Source organism: Cygnus atratus, chromosome 5, assembly GCF_013377495.2.
Source record: "Cygnus atratus isolate AKBS03 ecotype Queensland, Australia chromosome 5, CAtr_DNAZoo_HiC_assembly, whole genome shotgun sequence".
NCBI classification, from domain to species: Eukaryota; Metazoa; Chordata; class Aves; order Anseriformes; family Anatidae; genus Cygnus; species Cygnus atratus.
In genome coordinates this window covers 42,849,446-42,873,012 of record NC_066366.1, presented here as the reverse complement: position 1 = coordinate 42,873,012, position 23,567 = coordinate 42,849,446, and the positions used below count along the sequence as shown (strand labels likewise).

Sequence of the window (23,567 nt, the reverse complement as noted above, 5' to 3'; positions counted from 1 at the left end):
CCTGACGGACACCCGGCCTGACTGACAGACACACGGACCGACAGACGCCCCTCCGGCCGCGCCCGGCCCCGCGGCCGTTGTGGCACCTCACGCGCCGCCGCCACCGCCCAACGCCCAGCCCCGCCCCGCCCTGCCGCCCGCCCATTGGCTGCCGCCCCGCTCCTCCCTCCTCCCATTGGACGGAGCCCTCTGCCCGCTCCCGCCCCCTTCCCTCCGCCGCCGTGCCGCGATTGGCTAGCTCGTCCCCTTCCCTCCGTTCCCGGTTCCGTCTCCGCCAGCTGATTGGGCAGCGCTCTCCCTCCGGCTCCGCCTCCCCTCCGAGGCGGGGCGAGCCCCTTCCCCCCTCCCCACCTGAAGGGCGCACGGCTCCTCATTGGCCCGCTCCCCGCCGGCCCCGCCCCCCCCCGCGGCGAGCCCCGCCTCCCTCTCCCCGCTCGCTCCCCCGCCTCCCCGCGAGGCCCCGCCCCTCACGTGACGCCCCCGCCGCTGATTGGCCGAGGCGGCGGGCGCTCGCGCTTCCGGTGCGGCGCGGCGCGGCGGGGCCGGCCGGGGCGCGGCGGCTGCGGGAGCTCCGCGGGAGGCGGCGGCGGGCATGGAGCGGCCCGGGCGGGCGGCAGCGGGCGCCCAGCCCCGCGCTAACGGCTGCGGCGCGGGGCACGGGGCGCTCCGCAACGGCTTCGTGCGAGGCCTGCCCGGCACGCAGGTGGGTGCGGCACCGGGCACCGGAGGAGGGAGCGGGTTTGGGAGGCACCGGGGGGGGAAGGGAGCGGGCGGGGGAAGGCGGCCCCGCCACGGCGAGGGAGCCCCGCCGGGGGCTTCCGTGGTGGTGGGGGGCGTCCTGCGAGGGCACGGCGCTTCTGCGGCGCTGTCGCACAGCGCTGGGAGCGGGGGGCTGCCGAGCGGACGGTCGTTAAGTGCCTCGGGGGCAGCTCGCGCGTGTGGGCGCCGTCCCGAATGGGTGGGGAAAAGAGAGAAAAGTAAGGACCGAGGGGGACGTGATGCTTGTGCAAGAACGCCTGTGCCTGGGCTCCTGAGAGAGGCGAGAAGAGATGGGAGATGGAGATAACGCGAGCGGGTTGGTGGGAAGGGGAAGGGAAGGCACTGGTACAAGGAAGTGTTGCAAACGCGGGTGATGTGTCCCGAAAAGCCTGGAGCCTGTGAGAGTGTAGCTGAGATAGGGGACAGTACCTCACTGTGTCCGCCTGGAGGGCTTCGTGGGGCGGGGAGGCTTTGCCTGTTTTAAACAATGTGAAAAAATGTGCTTAACCCTACCTAGGGCATCTCTGCTGTAAGTCACTAGAGTAAGTCTTACTAGATTTTTTTTCTCTATATATAAAAGTTTAGGTGCCAGTGAATTATTCTTACGCCACAGGTTTCAGGTTGTCCTCACAGTTCCCGCTGTGGTGAGAGACTCCACTGGCCCTTTACCGCTATTCTGGCGTGAACGGAAGAGGGTGAAAATGTTCACCTTAATGTAGGCTGCGTTACTTTGTCCCCTGCTGGGGTCTGAAGTGCTGCTCATTTCCCTTGGTAAGAGGAGAGGGGAACCTGCCGCCTACCAAAACCGCGCAGGAGCTGACTTTGGCTGCCTTGGAGATTAATGAAATACCAGCAGTGGCTGGGAGAGGAACAATTTGAAGTTAGGGTTTCAGCATATAGAAACCCTTCTGTTGAAATGCTGAGCTAAACAACAGCTCTTTCTCCTCCTTTCCTGGGAAGTCCTGCGTTCCGATTACTTTGATTCTGCAAACAGTTCATCTCTGTAGAAATTCAAATGCAGCGAGCGCAACAACCTCACTGTAGGCACCTTTGTTAGAGCAGGTCAAAGAACTACCTAGCGGTTAAAAATTGTGGGACGCTCAAAAAAAGTGAGTAACTTGTTTCTGACTCTGTGTACAGTTAAGGAAGTGCATAATTAGGAAAAGTAGTAACTTATGAGTGGGTTCAAAACTGTTGTAGTGCCATGTGACACCTACCACACCGTGTGAGATGGGGGCCTGACATCCCAAAGGGCATTGTCCTGACAGGAGGAAATGAACTCAGCCAAGAGAAGGAAAGTCAAGTAGAAGAACAATGAAGTTACCTCTCCAAGCTGCGCGTGATTCTGCTTCTTCTGTCCTTTGGTCTGTTGGAGAAATGCTATTTGGGATCTATTGAGGCACTTGTGGGAATAATAGAGTGAAGGCAAAATTGCTGTTTCTTCCTGCAATACAATTTGGGACTGGAATGTGTTTCTCCAATGCAGTGTTTTGCTCTGAAGCAAACAGATAATATTTTTTTAAGACTTCGTTGAATAAATAAGTTCCTGTTGGAATAGGGAGATTGGGGCATGTTGAACAGGACAAGGTGCCCTTATTTTCCATGATAACTTACAGCAATCTGCCTGTTACTGTGAACAGAATTTCAGTAATATGTTTTTTTAGGCGTCTTAATTGAGCTTCTCTTGTTAGAATGGCTTCTATTATACTTGTAGAACTTGGAGAAGAAATAATCTTAAACTAAACAAATAGTTGGAACGTAGGGTTTAGTTCTCAAGTTCTTATTTTCTGTTGTGCACGCTATCTTCAAGTCAGTCACATAGGAGCTGGAGTGATACAAACAACTTGTAAATTCCTTGATGATTCTGGAAGGTCTTCGAGTGCTCTGCTGGAGCAATCTCCAGATACTTATTGTACACGTCCTTTAGTAAACAGAGTTTCATACTACTTCCTCAGGAAGGGAAGGAATAGTTTGGTTTAAAGAGAGGAGGAGGACGGAGTTGCTTTCCTTTAAAGCTGTTACACATCCTGAATTTTCACAGCTATTAAAAACAGCAGCATGGATTTTTTTCTGAAAATGTTGTTGTGTACGTGCTGAAAATAGCTTTCGCTGTCCTGCGATCTGTGTGTGTGCTTTTTAAGAGAACAGGCTGATTACTTGTAGGCTCGTCTCCTGAGATGATTCAGGGGGCAGTGGGATGCTGGCTTCGTCCTGGTTTTATAGACACTTTTGGCTGGTGTCAGACTGAGCGTGACTTCTTTGGGAGAACGTGCTTATGAAGCTGCGTGCAACAAATACAGGAAGTTTTTCTCATTACAGGGAGTTAATGACGGCAGCGATGTGAATAAACCTTACTTCAGATGAAGGCTATGATAAGATAACGATTTTGATTAACTGCCCTGTGCACTAATATAGAAAGGAATTGGAGTACAGAATTCTGTTTTTTTTCCAAGTGTCTGTGCAAGTATAAATTGCAAGTACTTATGACAGACAGGAAAAAAAAAAGCCTTGTATCTTAACTAAATTTCATAAACTTATTCACAAGGAAGTGAAACCGCATTGAGTACTGTGACCAGTTTTAAGCTCCCTAGAAAGGCAGTGACATATCTGCATGAACCTCTGAATCCACTGGGGGACTGCCAAGAAGCTGAGGAGGCTGGAGCACATGAATAGAGGCTGAGAGAGGCAGGCTTTGCTCGGCCTCAAGGTTCCCTGCTGCCCATTTAGGCCTATTTAGGTCAAGGATGTAGAGAAGATGGTGCTAGACTTCCTTGGAATTGCGTGGCAATGGGATGAGAACCAACGGATGTCTTTTGGAAGAATGGGAAACTTTTACTAGACAGGAGAACAAATATTATTTCCATGAAAGCAGGAAAATAGGAGGAGGAGTGTAGCAGAGAGGTGGTAGACTGTCCATCCTTGGAGGAGTTCAAGTCTAGGTTGGACATGGCTCTCAGCAACCTGCTTGGAGCTGGGGGTTGGACGAGGTGGCCCCTGGAGGCTCTTTCCAACCTGGGTTATTCCGTGACAGCACAGATAGATGGATTGCAGGAGAGTATGCCGAAGTTTAGACATAGCATTTAATCCTTGAACCCCTGTAAAAATGTATGCCTTAGGGATTTTAGCCTAAGGCTAAAGGCTGAGGCTTGCGTCAGGCCCGAAGAAAGAAATTACTACTTTCTGCCTCCTGCTTGGCTTTTTGATTGACTGCGAGTAGTGCATCAGTAACAGAAAACTGAACTGAGTGGAAAATTGGCTGACCTAGAAAAAACTGGGATCTCCTTCACATGGTTTTAATTGATAAAACTGTGTTTCTGAAAAAGCCTATCTGTACATGAGGATACTTCTCTAATACCAAATTTAATTATAAAAGGCTGAGCCTTTGTGAAAGGAATAGCTGCACAATATTTAGCTGGTTAAATGAAAATTAGAAGCCATCATATTAAATTAGTAGATGTAGTGTCATTGTCAAATGTGTTTGAAAATTTGTGTATCTGTCCTGGTATAGGAACCAACACTTGTGGTAGCTGCTGGTGTGGCTGGTTTCTCCTACATTTGAGTGTGTGTTACTGGAAAACCAGTTTGGATAAAATGTTAAGATCGTTCAATTATATTGGGACTGTCATTTCAAATTAGGCTAGTGATAAGTCTTAAATGCTAAAATAAATTGTAAATATATGCAAGTTCACTTTTTGTTAGTGTACCTACTTTAGTGATGTCATCATGTAATACATTGTATTTTCCTAATTGTACAGCAAAAGCTATTTATGTGTTCCTAAATGTCATGCTTTCCAATTGTTGACAAAAAAAAAAAAAAACAAAGCTTTATCTCAATTATCTACTGACTTTTCTCTAGTAGGGGCATGAAACATTGAAGGCCTTGTTGAAGCTGGGGATGTAACTACTGACCTTCATTAAGAAATCACTTCTAGGAAAAACAAAACAAAACTATGTTTAGTTGAAAAGTGCAACCTTGAAGTCGTCTTATAGTTGAAGAAGCAGGAGTTTAAAACCCACCACTTCCTGAACTTCTCATGTTTGGAGAAAGGAAAAAAAGAAAAACAAAAACGAAAAACCCACCACCAACAAAAAAACGAGAGTATGTTTTAATGAACTTTAAGAACGCTTTCAGAGGTACCTGAGAGCCTATGGCTTGGTCTGTTAGTGAACCACTGGACTTCTGTCTTTGAAAGTCTTCATTGTAAACTGCACTCTTAAAAAAAAAAAAATATATATATATATATACATTCAGTCATTATCAACATGCTGTACACCTCAAATCAATTGAACATACCAGCTGAGGTAATGTTCCAGATTTAAGGTAATTAAGGTACCTGTATCATATGCTCAGTTACGAAGATTGTTCCTGTTTGTGTGGATGTGGCAAGTACATCTTAGTTATCAAAGGAGTGAGGAATTCATTGGGAATCAATACTTGCAAGCCAAAATACTTGATAATACCTACTAACAAGAACAAATATTTAATTAGGAATACGTTAGAGTGCTAAAGTCTGTTCTGTAAAACAAGTTTCCCTCCTGGGACTTTTTTTGAAGGGTTAAATGTGTTTCAGAGCAGTGCCTTCTAATTTTGGTAGCGAACACATTTTAGTGTTTTTACCCTTGCAGCAGTTTGAGATCTGAAATCAAAGAACAAAGCAGCACAAGAAAAGGGACTGGAGGTGACAGGAAGAAGTTACCACGGAATACAGTAATACCTTAGATGTAGCTGCCTATGGGGAGCGATCGCTTAATGCTGTAGTTCCTTTAGTGATTGATTCTCGTAATTCTTTTTAATCAACGTGACTGCTTGTGACAGCAGAGATGCATCCTAGAGGAGAGGTGCATTCAGTGTTTTTCCGTGTGTTCCCTGTAGTTGGCAGGAATCTTTGACAAAAAAGCAATCAACACTTGGAAGCAGTATTCCAGATCATGCACCTAAAAACAGAAGGTGTAAGCCTGCTAGTAAAATTCCTGCAGTATGTGTTGTGTGTGTTAATGAGAAGCTACTAAATTTTAATTAGAGCTGTGCTAAGTTGTGTTCCAGCATAAATATACCTTCTAAGGTATTTACATCAAGTCTACCAGGTTCATCAGACTGTTTTTCCTTGCAGCGAGAAATAGAAGAGTCTCCTTAACACAGCACATTGTGGTTTGCCCAGGTTAGCAGCATAACCATCACTCTTCCTGCGTGTTGCACTGGTGACATCTGCTCTCCCTGAAGTACGTGCCTGCTCTACGAGATATTTAGCTTGGCAGATGCTTTTAATAAGCAACTTCATGTAAAAGATTCCTAGATCAAATCCTGTTTCTGTTGTCTGCCGTAGTGTCCACATGTGTTGCCGTGTTTACGCAAGGCTTTTGTCTTCTGACAAAGCTGCTGCAATGCTGCTGGAGGTTCAGCACGGTGACCTGCCCTCGGTCTGAGTGCTTGCCTTCTGGGCGCTCCCGTGCATCTGCCCACTGGTACTGTGCGGGCTTTGTTTAGAGTTAGCTCTCAGCCGAGCTGGCTGCTGACGCAGGTATAACAAATACACTGAAACCCCTTTTTCCTATCGGCTTTCAGAAAGGCGCTTTTAACAAGCAGAAAGTCAGGCTCAGAATAACGCCAGCTTTGTGTGGGACCTGTCGTGGCTGCTGGCAGTGGGAGTATAATGCTGAAGTCTGTATCTGTTCGCTGGATTCCTTATACCCACTTCGTAAATCCATGACATGTGGTACGGTGCTCCTTCTCTGAAGATCTAACTGAATCTGGGCGAAGGAAACTAGTGCAAGGCACAAGTAAAAACAAGCTTTCTGTTAACTGCTTTTTATTGTTTGCATTTTTCTCATAACCCCGATAACAGTTAGAGTTGTCTGCACATCTGGTAAGATAGCAGAGGTTGTAATTGGTTAAGCTTGTGATTAGCTACATATCTAGTTGTGAATTTATGCTTGGTGGGGTGGCTAAATGGGAACTGTTTTGTGTAGGTGACACCGTTCTGTCCCTGATGTCAGATGGCCTGTAATCATGCTAAGGTAACTGTAAGAGATAGCGCAGTAAGATTATTACACGTGATATTTTTATACTTGTCATAAAATAATTTGAATAACTTGAGACAGGCAGAAAATGCTTTTCTGTCTGTGTGGAGCTGGAATCTGATTCCCAGCTTGATCCCCTGGCTGAAGGCACTGCAAGATCTGATGCTGTCTGGAGGCTGTTTAACGTACAGCTTTGTGCAGTAGTTGGGCAAGAACGTGAGTTTAGGTGTACTTGCGCCGCGTGTGCACAGCCACAATCCCACCCTTTGTACCAGAGATACTATCCCGCTACTTGTAGGGATTCTCATTTATAGGATGAACCAGATCTGAAGTGAGTTTTGTAGTGCCTTGTGAGTTGGAGCTGTTTGTCAGCAGGCTGGGGAGATGATTATTATTAGGTGCACTGATGTGTTCAGCTTAGACCACAAACGCAATTCTTTCTGGCTGTAGCTATGTGATGCTGCTCCTCAGTAATTGTTGGCAATAATATTGTTTCCTGGGGTTTGTTTTCCCCCAAAGCTTGGAGCAGCACAGGCATTACCTGCAGCTGATTTGGGATGCCCTTTCTTTGCTGCGTTCCGTGACCAGCTGCCTGGTGCTCTGATTTTTCTCTTGCAGCTGAGTTACTTAATGGGATGGTGCTCTTTGGTGTACGTATGTCTGGGCAGTGTTACCCCAGGAAACATACATTTATGTGAGCATATACCTGCTTTTTTGAACCACACGCATAGATGAACACTGACTTTGTCGTCTCCACTTAAATGTGCAGTAAATTCTTGCTCAAAGGTCGTGGTTTGCTTTGCTATGATAAGGTTTATTTGCTGAAGCCATAAAAGTCTTAATCTTGCAACTCTTTTTTTTCTGAAACTAATCTGTACCTGTCTTTTTTCTTGGTCTCTGAAACTGAATGTGCTTCATCTTTGCAGCACACTTGGAGCTCGTAGCATGTAAGCTTTTGAAGGCTAACATGGACTTCTAAAGCATTCTTGAACAAATAGGCTTGTACCTAAAAGGTGGCTATGAACATCTCTTCTACAGGCAGTTCCACAGTGTATGTACAGTCATTATATGCTTCATGAAGAGTCCACATAATTGTATTCAGAGTATTTCTTTAACATTTAATTCAGATATGATAGCACAGATGTTTCCCAGCTTATCTTGTAGCTGATACAAGAGTATAAGGATGTACAAGCACACTGGTGGAAGAATACCAAGAGGTGAAATAGATTTGAGTATGTGTTGAATCAACAGAGATATTCCCAAAAGGATATTTCTCAGTGAAATGTTACTTTTGGCAATGTAAAGCTTGTTTAGTTTTAGCATTTTCCACAAGCAGAGGCACCTCTAAAGAACTGGAAAAAATAATATTTACGTACTTTTTTCTGATTAAAACTGCGTTTTATATACGTTATTTTTATAGTAGCTAATTTTTGGTAGTAATTAACCTCAGGTGCATACCCTTAGGTTATAACCTTTCATCTCTTCCAGGTGAACTTCCACTTACCTGTGAAAGACATTAAAAGCCTTGATGTGATCTCTATTAGATGCTAAGTAATTTGAGAAGTAGTCACTACCATTTGTCTGTCTGCACATCCAGAAATCAGCTCCTCGTAGACATGTCATATGTCTCCTCCAAGTAGCTGCTGTTCGCAGGCTAGTCTGGCAATGCGAGGAATCAAAATTCGTCTGTAATTCATCAAGCTGTGAGACTGTAGTAACGTGGAGCTTTGCTGCATGATCTTTCTCAGGTCTGGATGTGGTAAAATTCTACAGCTTCATGAATTGGAGCTGTAGCGATACAGTTGAGGGATCTCGAGAGTAATAGTGAAGAGAGAGCTTTCATCAGTTTTCCTTTGCAGTGTTGCGTCACCAAGTCTGTTGGTTGTCATGCTGCTTCTGCCCTTCCTGTTCCCTTAACAGCTGTTGATTCTTGTATGTTGAGAGCTGTTGAATGAGTTTGTGGCCTGAAGGTTGCTTGGATCTAATAAATAGCCCTCTGCAAATCATTGTATATCCAGCCTGGATCAGTTCAGTACTGAAGGGATGCTACGCTGAAAATCAGATTAGCCTTAGTTGTGCAAGATGAGCAATGCAGATGGCTCAAGGTGGAAGCGAGTGGGACAGGGGAGATCCTTTTGGTTGGCACTGTTCCCGAGGAAGGCATATTATGAAGCTGTGGCCTTGATTAAAGACCTTTAAACTGCCTTCGTCTTAGCTGAAATGTGGTAAGCTTGGTGGTTCCTACACCTGTTCGAAAGTTTTGAACTTAAGCCACCACTGTAGGCAGTATGGTTTTAAAGATACTTCAGTATTAAACCCTGCCTCAAAGCACATCAGTTATTTTTAGTTTAGCTATTTACATCTGGCACGAGTGCTGCTGCTAAAAGATGCTCCCGTGGTGTCTTTGCTGTATTGTTTCCGTGCATGCCCCAATTCCAAACCTGCACAACCCCAGTGACTGAACTGGGACTGAAACTTGATTTTGCTCTGCTGCTATCTCGATGTGTATTGGCAAAGGGGAAGAGGCAGAAATGACTACTGGGGGAAAGGTGGCATTGCAGTTTGTTGCTCAATTCTTGACTGCATAGCTATAGCATAATTGTGTCTTAAGAGCAGACCCTGGCTTCTGGAAAACTATGTTCGAGATAGTAATACCAGGCTTGAAATGCAGACTTGCTTCAGCATCTGGGATGAACAGTTGCTGGTTTTCAAATAATGTGGTGTGTGGTTAGGCAAACAAGTGTGTGCACTTTCATTGGTTCCTAGCTGTTAGAGAGGCTAGTACAACTCTGGCTTCCTTTCCCATGTGATAATAGTGTGGATGCGGTGGGAGAGTAACTTAGGTTGTTCTGCTGGCCCCCACCCCTCACTCTGCTGTTGTCCTTTCCTGATGTATTTAAGACTATCCTCTTCCATAGGTGTTGATGTTTCTTTGGCTGGAATATTTAAAAAATACATTTCTTCTTACATTTGGCTATAAACTGCATTTTGAGTACAGTCCAGAGAAATTCAAGTGGCGTCCGATGTAAATCCTTGTCCCAGCCATCTTCTCAGCATGCTGTTAATATAGGCATTTATTGAAGCTGATCTTGGCTTCCAGCTATTCCTATCCACATCTGGCAACACCCTTCATAATGTATTTGGACACCGTAAAGTTACAGAATTATATGCCAGTAAGTAGTCTTAATCTGTCTAGATTCCTAGGCTTAGGGAAATGGCTATGACTTCTGCCAGGTAGTACTGGCAAAAATAAATAAATCTGTTCTGCAAGGAGTAAGACTTCCCAGCTTTGCTGGAAGTAGGGGATTTATATCTTGGACTGTGTTGTTTCACACACAGCTGTTCTATGATAGGGTGGTTGTTCTGTAACTTCGAAATACACGTAGCAATGTGCATCTAGGGCAAGGTTTCTTGGTTTTGATCCACTTAGTAGATCTGGATTTTTAATTTGTTTCTTTGAATGAGTTAACACTATGACATTTTTTCCCACCCCAACGTTATGTCGAGTGAGCCTTGTAGCTGCAGAGATTTTTCTGGAATAGTCTCAAATAAGATACATTGCAGTGATCGTACTTGAGATGCCCATGTATTATACAACAGGTCAAGTTCTTATTTTCAGGAGGTAGTATTGAAGTAACAAGATGACTTGTGGTCATACACACTTGTAGTGTGTACTTGGCACAGAAAGCCTTTCTTTGTTCTGGGTGCTGACATATATGCAATGTGGAGCCTGTACACAATGACATTTTGTCTGACATGTCCGCCACATGGATGAGGGCAGCATTTACGTCAGCATCTTTAGGCTAAGGCTATGGAGACACACAGATGATACTTGTTTTCTTGCAGTAATGTAGGTTTCTCAAGTAGAGTCTCGTTTGATACTGTCCAGTTAGTTTTTCAGTTTTCATAATCCTGAGAATGCATTGTTTAGCTTAATAAAACTGTTCATTACTATTTCTGGATTTTTTGATTGTGTTTTCTCTGCAGTATGTCTGGGAAGTCTCACCCTTCTGTGACTTTGGTTATATCAAAACTTGGTGGACGAGGAGGCTTTGTCACAGCAACCTTGTGTATGGGGGCTGATAGTGTTTGTTAATAACAACTGGACCTAGCTGGAAGGGCTTTGAGACGGGCAGGGGGAATGCACAACTTGGAACCCATCAGAGTGACTACTCAGAAATGCCTGCCGGATGTTTCGTTAATGAGTATCTCACAAGTACCTCTCTTTGCATTCTTGCTTTAGGTAAATCATGTTGTGCACAATGGAGGATTATACAAAAGGCCTTTCAATGAAGCTTTTGAAGAAACACCGATGTTGGTTGCTGTGCTGACCTACGTAGGCTATGGTGTTCTCACTCTCTTTGGGTATCTGCGAGACTTCATGCGGCAATGGAAGATCGAGAAGTGTCAAAACGCAATAGAAAGAGAAGAACAAAAGGTAACCACTGGGAAATATCAATGTTTAGTGGGACATTGTGTGGCTGAGGCTACAGTTCAAGTATTTCTTTGTAGAGCAGTATTGCTCTGTTTTCTGCTGTTTTCCTTATCTTCTAAATACCCAATATGTTATGCTACTAGTGGTGTGTTGTTATACAAAAATGTGTTTGAGTTGGGTTATTTTTTGGTGGACCAGTTACGTTGTCTGCTTCACTGCAAAGCTGTATCAACAGTTACATCAGCATACTGAGAGCAGCAGAAACAAGGGTTTGAGGAAGAGAGAGACTTGATCTGCCAGCACCAGCAGCTACAGAAGTGCTATTTGAAGGATCTTCCAACCTAGACGATTCTGTGATCTGGTTTGAGTTTCACAGCAGTGGGAGGCTTTCTAATGCTGCTCTGGTAGCCATCTGTTTTGATTTGGAAACATGCTATTAATTCTCTTTAGCTTGAGTAGTTGCAAAGAAAATCTTGTGTGTAAGAACCTGAGCACAAGCTGGGTGATCTTAAACTCACATGAGGTCCAAGACACTACTAGTGGGTTAGCTAATAAGTAATTAGAGGTACTGACTCTTGGTTTAATGATAGCATTTAAAAAAAAAAAAAACTATTAATGAGAGCTGCTGTTACCAGGTAAAAGGTCTTGCCAGCTCCAGCAGTTAGTCTGAGATAAATAATTTTATGTTGTTTAAAATCATTTTTAGAGTCCCCACTCTAGTCCCCACTGAGGTTACAGTTAAAAAGCTGCCATTTAAACTTGCAGTTCACAAGGCATTTCCTGCTAACTCTGTGTGAGCCCTCTTAGCATAGTGTGAATACCAGTGAGCTTTGTTCCTGAAGTGGAGTGGATAGGCTTACTCTAGCTCATTGGGGTTCTGGTTTTCTCAGCCTCTTTGGGGAACTGATCTGGCTTATAAACTTTAAGGCAGTCCGATTTTCGCTTGCTGGTTTCTGGTTCTCTGGGTGGCCACGCGAGCAGTTGGCTATCAGAAAATAAGGGTGGGGGGAGGCAGGTCAGGAATGCAAACAAATAACTATGGATGGGAGGGTGGAGGAGAAAAGACAAGACTCCTTTTGGAGGCAGCACTGGGGTGAAGTTGACATTATATTATGGTAGATCAGCTAAGATACAGTAAAGCAACCAATGCCTAAAATCGTTTCACAGCTTCTTTGTGTAAGTACTGTGAGGTGGAATTAAGCTGACTCATAGTAAGGCACTTAATTCCAAAACAGAAACATCCTTATAGGAATTTAATGAAGAATAGATACTACATGTTCATTAACAGTACAGGAAGTTAAATTGACACTATTTCCAAAACTGACTTCTGGAATCAGGAAGTAAAATCTTGATCTGTTATAGCAGTTACAGTATCTGAATAAGCATTGCTAGCTAAATCTCTGTAACTTGATGTGTTCTTTAAATTCGTTTCAGCTACTTTGTTTTATATCACCTGAGACACTGTATTTTTGTATGTGTAAGCTAGAAATAGAAACAGAAAAGAGTAAACAGCTGTAGAAATATACCAAGGCTAGATATCAGAATAAAAGTTGAAATGTTGGCTCATACTCATGGTACCTGAGGATTTGAAAGGGCCAGCTGAGGGTGTTGGTGCAAATTAGATCAGTTACTCTATACGGTAGTTATTGTATTTTGGTTAAATGCTTGTTGTGTTACAAACACGTATGGTGCAATCCTGCTTACAGTAGCCCTTTTCTGTGAGAGCAGTCATGAGGAGGAGACCTCGGGCAGCAGTTGTAATTTGGGGGTATATTATTGATGTGAGGCTCTCCATAAAGACTGTCACACATGACACAAGCAAAGAGTTTGTTAGCAACTGATTTTCCTAGTTCTAAAAGAAATATAGTCTTAACCTTTTTTTCCTTTGTAAAGAAATCTTAGTATTGCTTCCTCACCTGAAAGATTTGTTTAACAAGCATACCTCCTGGACAGATGAATTGAAACCCTTTGTCTGTGGATCATGGCTTGCAGGGAAGAGCTACGTGTGTTCTGTTCTTGTTTTGTCCGTAGGATCTCCATGGACGGATCTAGTGAGAAGAGCTTTTTATCTGAAGAATCTGTTTGCTGTGTGGTATGTCATGAGTAGCTCAGTGAATACTGCAGCAGAGTGAAAAATGGGAAATCCTGTACAGAAGAGTTTTGGTGTTGAAGAAATCCCAGTGTAGTGTACTTCCCTAACTCAAGCTTCTAGTGCTTAGGTAGGAACAGCTGTTTCCAATATTGGACAAACAGCAAATTGATCATGTGAGATCCAGAACCTGCAGCACTTAACCTCACACTTCGGTGCTTTGAGCTTTGTTTGCCTGCATATGAATTGTTGCAGTGTATCTAGTGTGGGAGCCAGGTTTTATTTTGGTATAGGAGGGTGCTCAATGACTTCTTTTGAAACAGTTTGTCCTGATTTTCAAATATTTGAATCTATCAAGCTGCTGGCTGACAGCCCAATCATCTTTTAGTAAGGAAATAGATACCAATGTGCATAAAATTACTTAAAAAACTTTTTTTTAAATACATGTAGTTCAGAGGAGCCCTGCAGTTGTTCTGAAGTAGTGTCTGGCAGATTTGTAACCTCTGTGTGGAAAGCAACATTTTTCGTACATAAATTTTAAAGAGCTAGCTAATTGTTTTTCCTAAGTATCAGGCAAAAGGGTTAGCTTTAGCTTTCTGAAATAATTCTTAAATTACTTTGTAGTTGAAGAGTTCAAAGCAAAGCCATTGAGAGTAACTGTAAATGAACAGTGTGCAAAGATGTTTTGTGTGAGCAGAACTAAATTACGTAGTGTGAGGATGGATTTCATACGGGGCTGAATGAACTGGTCCTGAAAGTTATGGAACTGAAGTATGTCGGTGTTCTGTGGTGTATTCCTGAAAGTGATTGCAGTGTACAGCATAGAGTAAGCTTAGGTGTAAAATGTGGTGTTAAAAAAAAAAACACAAACATTTAAAAAAAAAACACCCTTCAGTTTTTGTATGTTTTGGAGGGTGCTTCGTTTCAGTAGAGCAAATCCTTCCTTAAACAGTCACTTAACAGCATGTGTACCAGAACTAAAAAATGAAAGTGGATGGGACTAACTTAAAGAATAGGCTTTCTAACAGGTTTATATTGGGACTGTCTCTGACAGTGGGTAAATTCCTTGTTATTTATTAGACAGCAGTGCATTGCAATGAGTGATTCTAGAAAAACTAATATTCACTCACCAACGATACACAAAAATGTAGAAAGGAACAGGCTTTGCTAGTACGGATTTCCAGGAATTAGTCTTTGATGGGTTTTGGCTTCATTTAAAACCTATCCAGCTGGGCTTTTCCTGGAACCCCCTGTTATGTAGCACATCCTGTCAGAAACATTATCAGCCTCTTTTAGGCACGGGTGAGTGGAAAGATTAACAGTTCTCAATTACCCTGGAGTCTGTTTATGCATATCCAGTTTAACCTAATGCTTAGTCATAACCTTCTCACTTGCTGTGCTCGTAGTGTTTACAGGTAGGATGAAAGCCGCTTTTACATTTATCCCAGTCTGATTTCCTTACTGATTACATTGTATATGTTGTATATGGGAGCAAATATCTAAATGAGAGTGCTAACTCTGAGCGTGGAGAGGTTTCTTGCCAATGTAGAACGTACTTCTAGCATTCTGTGATTCATTTGGGGTCTTCAGCGGGATTCCTGTGAACAAGTATCTTAGGGGCAGTAAGCTGGAGTCCTTTGCCTCAGTGTTGTCTTAGCATCTGTACAGCTCGTTGTAGGCCCACTGAGGATACAAAGGCTACCCACAGTTGTTGCTCCACGTTTTCCTGACTCACGTAGCAGGAGATAGAACTAGTATTTCTGCTTCCTTTCAGAAGTCTGAAGTTTGTTGTAAGTGTTGACTTGACTTCCATTCAGAGCTCGTTTTGTATTATCAGGGAATGCTTTATGTGAATTGCAGATAAGCCTTGCTGGTGCTCATAGCACCATTTGTTAGCTTAGGTGCAATGCCGAGAGAACTTGGCTATAAAAGCAACATAATCGCTGCATTTGCATGTTGCCATGCCCCAAGCTAATGGTTACAAAGCCCTCATTATGACCTTCATTTGTAGTATTAATTTACAATATGATGAAATCTTGGGTTTACAAATCACCTGTGCTAAGGTGCTACATCCTCAAGGGAGAACTTTTGTATTTCCCTTGTTTCACTCTTTTTTTTTTTTTTTTTGAAATTGCTGTATCTTTCAGGCTTCTGGGAGATTGCTAATACTTAGGTTTCTGCATCTGGCGTCACTTTACTAAGTGGGATGTGTTCTAGGCTTCAACTGACAGGAACAGAACTGTTTAGGATTTCTTAGCTCCGTGTTAGTATCATTTCAGATGGAAGAACATGTTCCTTTTGCTCCCTAATTTGGGAACAGTATATCCTTTGCAGTTGTTTGAGTGGATGGTTACTCGGAAGATTACTCAAAGAATCAGCTTACTCCTAGAACGTTTTTCCTCCAAATAAAGCAGTTCCACCTAAGGTCGATATCTCTTTTTGGCTACAAAGACTGGTGGATTGGGAATAGGATGAGAACTTGATGGAATAAATAACAATAAGCTCCGAAGATCATTTAAATGGAGCAGTGATTGCTTCCAGCAGAGCAGCTAGCACCTAGTTGCAATAAAGCACTGTGGTTACAAATGCCAAACATTTGAAACAGTATGGATTGAGAGATTTTTGCCTTCCCAAAATGTTTTTTTTCGTAGTTGAAAGATTTGAAAATATTTGATTTCCATGAGGAACTCAGCTGGCCTTTTTTCTATTCTCCTTGCTGCTCTCTCTCAGGAATGCCCCACCAAAACAAACAAACAGCAGGCAAACCATCTGACCCTGTGTGCCAGCTCTGAAAGAGGGTTCTCAAACTCCAAACTTGTTTCTGAAAAGTAGTTGTAGAAGCATACAGACAGTTAGTCGCTGCTTGTTTGCTGTAGTTGAAAGCCTGTAGTGGTTTACAAAGGTACAGTATCCCTACCATCTCCCGTTTTTGTGTTCTCAACTGCGTGGGTCAAGAAAACCTCTCGGTGGGATTAGGATTATTGAGGGAACAGGTAGTTCAGTTTTTCTTCATGCCAAGATGGCACTACCTGTTTATCCTATTTCAAGGAACCCTCTTATAAGAGCTAGCTGGGAGTGGCTTATTGCTGGGGGTGAAGGGGAGGATGTACGGAGGGGCAGACATTAAGCTGATGCGTCACGTAAAGCACATTGCTATAATCTTGGTGCTTCCCTGGTACCCCCAGAAAGTAAGGCTAGTATCCTGTATTAGACATTGGTTCCCTTACCCATAACTTGCTCCTTGAATTTCTGTTGAGTTTTAAGACACTTTTTTCCTTAGGATAATCTGAGATTTAGAGAACTCTTACTTCACAGTTAAATCAGTTTCAAGTTATGCTGTTGGCTTGTAAGATCCTACTTGCATTATATCTCTCGGTGGTGTCAACCTGTTGTGGGTGATCATCTTTATCTCACCAGCTGAGCTTGTTACTCTTCCTGCTTTGTCAGCCTGGCTTTCAAAATAAAGCATACTTTATCTGATCAGAAATCTGAGGTGAGATTGGACTGTATCAGCCCAGGCGTACCTGCTGGAGTTAGTACAATGACTCACTTCCAGCCTCCACTCCTAGCCAAGAACCTGGGATGAAGTTTCAGTTGATTTCCTGGGTCACATAGTGTGCTTGAATAACTGCTGCAAAGCTGAATTGTCAAGCAAGGGTGGTTAAGAAAAGCTGAAAATGGTTTAAAATGTTTCAGTAGCTTATAAGTAGATGTAATACGTTCAAATCCCTCAAGTATTGTTCTTCTAATGTGCCAATTTTTATTTAACCTCTTTGCTTCCCCTAGCCCTATAAAATGCTCTAACGGAGTTGGATGCTTTTGGATAACTATTTGGATTCTGTGTCACGAGTCAGGATTTCACTCTATTGCCTCAAATACTGTCATGCATATCAGGACTGTGTATCAGAGTACAGTAGCAATGTAACTTTTCATATATGCAGATTTCGAATGTGTTTTTCGATACCCAGGTGTTTTTCTCCATTGTAGCAGTGGCCAAGTTTTTTAGTGGTTCAGGCTTGAAACTAACCTTCTACCTGAGACAGTGAGATGCTGAAGGTGAGGAAGGATAGAACTGTGTAGCTACTTCAGGAAATTAATGGCTTTCTGTAGGATTACAACTTTATCACCTGACTAGCTACCCCTGTTAAGCTCATTTGACAGAGGACTTTCAGAGAAGACATGACATGCGTGAAATGATGCCAAACTGTAAAGTAAAGGAATATGGAAGAAATAATTGCCCTTTGGTGTATCTTAGCTCATAGAAATGCTGCCTGCCTTTGAGGAAGAATATACTTGTGATTCCCTGGAGGAGACAACACTGGCTAAATTTGGTTTGTTTTTCCATAATTGAAATGATGGAAACGAGTATCTTTGTGCCTTTTGGGCATGTCATTATGCACAGGCAAAGCAGAGGGGGAGTTAGGTGCAGCTATGTCTACTTGGGAGTTAGTTCTTTGGGGCTTTGTCTTTCCTGTGCAGCTTCTGGTAGGAGGATGCTAAGAGGTGGACCTAAATGCTGCTTTTACTCTAAGCTGAAAGTTGTGAAATCATGAAATGTGGAAGGTAAAGGGAAAAAAAGTCCTCTTCCTTCAGTTGAGCATTGCACATAAAAGCTTGTCAGTGCTCATTTGTTTGAGATTATTTAAAAAACTGGCGTAAATACTCCCGGTTTTGCTTCAGTAGTATAAATGTCAGGCTAGTACTAGCATTTGGTCAGACAGATATTCTATCTTGCCTATCCTGTCACCTAAAATAAAACGCCTCTCTCCATGTTTTCATTCCTATTGTGAAAAACAGGAAGAAATGTGATGCTGGCTCTTACCCTTGTCATGAAGTCTACTTTTTCCTTTTGTAGATTTTTACAAAGGCATGTTTTTGTGACAGTAGGAAATTAATTATGCATTCTTACTGTCACTGGATGTCAAACTTCCCTTTAATTGAAAAGTAATAATGGAATCTTATGACTTTGGTGCGTTTTAAGTAGGCCAGAAAAACATGTTCTTGAATGCTCAGATGTCCTTGCACTTGTCACACTTAGTTTGACGTTTTTGTGTGTTATCCATTCAAGACAGCCACTTAGTTTTCCTGAAAAATGTTGGAAGGGAAGCTAGAATTCAGGAAATGCTCATGCAAAGAAATCCTGTTGGACTTGCTTGATGGATGATAAGCTGTGATGAACAGAGGTGCCATAATGTAGCTTAAGAGTTTGGATTCTGTGCTAAAAAAAAAATGTGGTAAGCTCTAAGAATGAACTCTCTGATAATAGTAATGCTGCTATATTAAATGCATTTCTTACGTATGAAATAAAATATAGCAGAGTACCTCAGTTTTAAGTCTTTGTATATTCAGGAAAGCAATGCATACTGTCTGGTGCAAAAAAAAACGATTGCATATTCCCTTGCTCTGCATAATTCTGAAGACTGAATCCAAGTCTGTTGTAAAGATTATACACCCATGCATCCCACAAAGTGGGTTTTTGCTAGTTTCCAGGTAGATTGTCTCCTTGACTAGCCAATGAAGTCGGCCATCAGGTTGATAATGGAGCTGGAACAAGAGCCAAGGGATTTCAAGTCGCAGTCAAGTTCAGAGAACAAGACCTCGTTGCATCATTAGGACTTTCCAAGTCAGTTTCTGTATTGCTTTTAGCACACTCTCACCCATACATCAGAATTTTTGAGGCTTTACAACTTGAAGCATGACCTAATGCTGTGACTGTTTTTTTTCTAGTTGTGATTGATGGCTTCTAGATGATATGAGCTACTTAAGGTTTGATGAAAAGTAACTAGAAAAAGCATGCCTGTTCTTTACTAAGCTTTTTATTTGTTATACACAAATAGGCACCGACTGTTGAGGAAACCTTTGGGGCAGAATCCTTGGGGAATCTTTGGGGATTTGCAGATTGAAAAAATTTGAAAATCACATTTAGCAGGTAGACTTTGCACCACTACTTGAACCTCTTCAGTTGCTGTCTTTGTTTTGCTGCTGTTATCACCTTCAAGTAATTTTGTGCTGGTATGTACTTGCAGAAGTAATAATACTGTATTTAAAATGCTTTGGGTGGAATTGGTTTCAGGAGTTGAGTGAAGAGCTCTTACCTTTCTCCTGTGTTTTCTTGACCTTTCATTTTACAAATTGCACTTGTTGTTTCAGAAAACAATTTATTCCTCTTATTTCCGATTTGCTGTGATACATTCTTTCCTCTTACTTGGAGTGCTTTTGATGTGTTTCAGGACTTTGTCCCATTGTACCAAGACTTTGAAAATTTCTACACCAGAAACCTCTACATGCGCATTCGAGACAGCTGGAACCGTCCAATCTGCAGTGTGCCAGCGGCCAAAGTGGACATGATGGAGAGAGTTTCCCATGACTATAACTGGACATTCACGTGAGTCAAAATTGAAGGAAAGGCTTCCAACCATTATTTTTAGTTAGGGAGTCTATGAGAGCAAGTTAGAGGCTGTGAGGTTAAAGGAGCGACGAATTATGTTTGAGTTGTCCACTGGCTTGAATTAAATAATTTTGTTGTTTTGAACCACATCTGGCCACCAACATTATTTTTATATAATCTTTTGGTATTAACACCTACTGATGCCTCTGACTATGCTAAGATTTAATTGGCCTGCTCCTATAGTAAAATTAATGTCTTTGTGTGTGATGATCAGAAGCTGGGGTAGGTAGTTACTTCAGATTGCATTACTACTTGTGACTTTTTGTGCTGGTTTAGAATTAGTCCAGATACTTGATTTAAATGTTGATGCTGAAACTGAATTTAGCATGATTGATTTGAGTCAGAACTGAAATAGACTGAGGAAACAAAACGAGAAGTTTAAGGAGAGGGTTTTTTACAAATTGGAAATGACATACCACAAGTTTGTGTGAAGAGGTTTGCAGCATAGCATTTGGTGAAACTAGTCGTGTCTCTCCTTAGCTTTCAGGAGGAAAATAATTAAAACTTTTTTCCAGTAAACTTCTTCCTTAATCTCCTTGTCACGTAGCATTAGCACAGCAGTGCCAGATGTGTTTCCTTTCTGCAGTTAAAGGATATCCTGCTTGAGGGGCTGCCAAGTTAATTGATCTAGAGTCCGTATTTTGTAATCGGGAAGAAAGTTGTATGTTCCTGGGATGGTGAAGGGGGACATGTCACAGAAACAACAAATAGATTGAGAAGCCTCAAGCAATGCTAGATACAATAGCATAAATGCTTCTTAATGTGTAAACTGTTGTGGGAACTTCCACTTTTAGTTTGAGACCACAAGAGAGGGAGAACATCTTTTTTACTGATAATTTCAGTTTCATAATGAGGGTCGACACTGGAAAAAAATGCTGTTGGTTCTATTGACTTTTTAATGTTTAATTCTAGGAAACAGAAATAAGAATCTTCTGGTGTAGTTAGTTTTACAATTGTATATGTGCTAACTTGTGATGTTTTTAAAACACAGGTATACAGGGAAAGTGATAAAGGGCATTATTAATATGGGTTCCTACAACTACCTTGGATTTGCACAGAACAATGGGACTTGCCAACAAGCAGCAGCTAAAGTTCTGTCCCAGTATGGAGCTGGGGTGTGCAGCACTAGGCAGGAGATGGGTAAGTTGGAGTAAGATAGGATGCTTCCTGACTGTATGTTTCAAAGTCTTTAAATTTGATCTCAGGTCTTTTAAGCATTACTTGTTCCAGCTCTTGAACTTCAGACTAAGCAATAAAAGAGTCATTACTTTAGTGGAGACGACTTGCTGGGTGTAGTTTATACAGGACTGCTGTTTATTTGCTTTTTTTTCTGGTGTGTGTGTGTGTAGTTTTTTTAGTGTTGCTTACAGTCTTTATTCGAAACCACATACTGGTTGATGGAAATACTTCTTGCAGAATACAGCAGTAGTGAAAGCTTCTCACTCTGAATTTGTTTTATGTGCAGGAAACTTGGACAAACATGAGGAGCTGGAAAAGCTAGTTGCCAGATTTCTAGGTGTGGAATCTGCAATGGCATATGGAATGGGCTTTGCAACCAACTCTATGAACATTCCTGCTTTAGTTGGCAAGGTATGGCTCACGTTACTAGTAAAAGCATGGCTAACAAAGACCATGATGGTCCAGTTTTCTAAAAGCTATTTATTTTTTCTTCAGTGACAGCCCTTGCAGATATTTTCTGTGGAAACTATAGGTTGCAGTATGCATCACTGACCTTTGCCAAAATCTTTTGGGCAACAGCATTCTAGGAAATGATAGCACTCGATCTCGTCCTCTTTCTGGGAGAAAGCATAGCATGTTATGGCTTGCTTCCTCAGGCTAGTCATTAGTATATGAAGTGGTGGCTGATTGACTGAAGGTATTTTGATGCTCTTCAGACACTTCAGAAGTGACTGTTGTGAGGCACACAGATGAGCTGAACTGCATGTTGGTACATAAAGGATTTATTGTTCGAGTGACATCTGGAAAATCCTTACTTTGAAGGAGCTAAGTTCTCCTAGAAAAGCTATTCAAGAGAAGTAAGGTGAAATGGAAACACTGATTATATCTACTGCATGCCCCTTAAAACAGTACGCAATGCAGCCTGCGTGTATTGCATCTCAAACTAGTTTCAAAGTTATTGGAAAATGAAATGGAACAGAGTTCTTTGTATCTTCTGGTGCAAAATATATGTTCCCTTAGCTGCTATCTTGAGCAAAATAATACAAGTACTGGAACTATTTATTCTTTTTGAAGATGGTTCACTGTTAGCCTAGCATTACAAACCTATTTGTCCCTGTGTAGTGAATTATTTCTTCCTTTATTCCACTTATTTTTCTCTTTTCTGAAATCACTTTCAGATTATGAATTTGCTGCACTTGTTCTTCACAGCAACTTTTCCTCCTGGTGATTCTGTTTTTGACTAGCTTTAGTGTCTTCCTACTCTTCATGTTATCTGTAACTCTGAAGCAACAGTGTCTACTTAACACACCAAGAGAGAAGAGGCATTATGTTTGAAATACCAGATTTCCACTTTTTTTTTAATTTATTTTGAATATGATGCCTGAGAAATGCAGTGTTTCACATCTAGTCTTTTCTGGAGTCAAATGTCTCTACAAAAGCTATGTTTTTAATGATGTATCCTTATGTCTTTTACTCGGTTTTCGCTGCTTCTTGTCTTCCCACATCTCCCTGATTTCTCTTGGATAGAAAAATGATACATAATTTCTGAGAGAACTTTTGGATTTAGAAGTCTACTTAAACATACCTTTGACTGTCTGTGTGTTCTGTTGTAAGTCAGAAATTGCCTATTATCACAGTCAACCTTTCTTTTTGTGTATGCGGATCCCACTATATCTTTAATAGCTTATCAGAACATCCTTGAGACACCTCACGCAGCTCCTTAGCTGTCACATTTGAACTTTAACTGTTTTTTACAATCACTGAAAGAATCTGAACAGTAAATACCAAGGTATGTATTGTAGCTGTTTTCATGCAGGACTTGCACGTTTAATAGTCCAGCTCTTTTCATGTTCAGATGGATACAACAATCTGCACTGTGTTAGTAATAAGCCTACTTAGTTTTTGCGCACTTTATTTGAAGTAGTAAGAAGTTTTTGCCTCATAACCTTAGAAATGCCCTAATACTCAAGTGAATACTCCAAACAGAAAATGTTCTCTTCAGAAGAAAAGAGTTCCTGTCAAATGAACCATTTAATGGTTTGGAACATTCACTAAATGCGTTTTCATTTGGCTGCCCAACATTGCTCCTTGCTGCAATTTTGATTTCTTCATTGTCTGCAAATAAAAACTCACATAAATCAAATCTTGAGTTCTGGCACCACCCAGTACATGATTGGCTGGGTGTGCATAGCCTGTTTTTTCAATGCTTTGTTAGTCTTCAGTGAAGCCGAGGGACTCCTGTGCTTGATTAAACTTTTGGGCTCTCATCTCACGACTGTTTGTGTTTTTCTGCATGTCCTAGATAGATTTTTGGGGTACAGAATTTCTTGGAACATGAGTTCTTGGAGGTTTATTACATATTACTTATTACAAACATAATCAGTAATGACAATATCATTTGGCCAGGAGTTGTTTCTTTGGCAGTCACTAATACAACTTGAAACTAATTATTTACATTATATCTGGGCAATTATATTACAACTTACTAATTAGCTTAAAACACAAGCCATTGCAATAAAGTTATTTGTGTATGTATTACTGGACTACCAGTTCTGTTTTTGCTCTGCAGAATCCTTATATACGTGACTTACACTGCTATGTAATCCACTCTTAATAGCAACAAATATGACCCGACAATT

The 23,567-nt window shown here is 41.9% G+C and overlaps 1 protein-coding gene across 2 annotated transcripts in view; it reads left to right on the top strand.

Moving 5' to 3' along the window:
* Positions 1-562: 562 nt before the first annotated feature.
* SPTLC2 (serine palmitoyltransferase long chain base subunit 2) overlaps positions 563-23,567 on the top strand; it is a 69,340-nt gene continuing 46,335 nt past the window's right edge. Inside the window, exons 1-5 of one of the 2 annotated variants that reach the window (XM_035539697.2) lie at positions 563-703; positions 11,021-11,215; positions 19,532-19,686; positions 20,741-20,889; positions 21,215-21,339. In XM_035539697.2, the coding sequence (XP_035395590.1) occupies positions 593-703; positions 11,021-11,215; positions 19,532-19,686; positions 20,741-20,889; positions 21,215-21,339 (735 nt within the window). In that variant the 5' untranslated portion in view covers positions 563-592. The remainder of the gene's footprint in view (positions 704-11,020; positions 11,216-19,531; positions 19,687-20,740; positions 20,890-21,214; positions 21,340-23,567) is intronic. The other variant, XM_035539698.2, reaches the window with a different exon arrangement.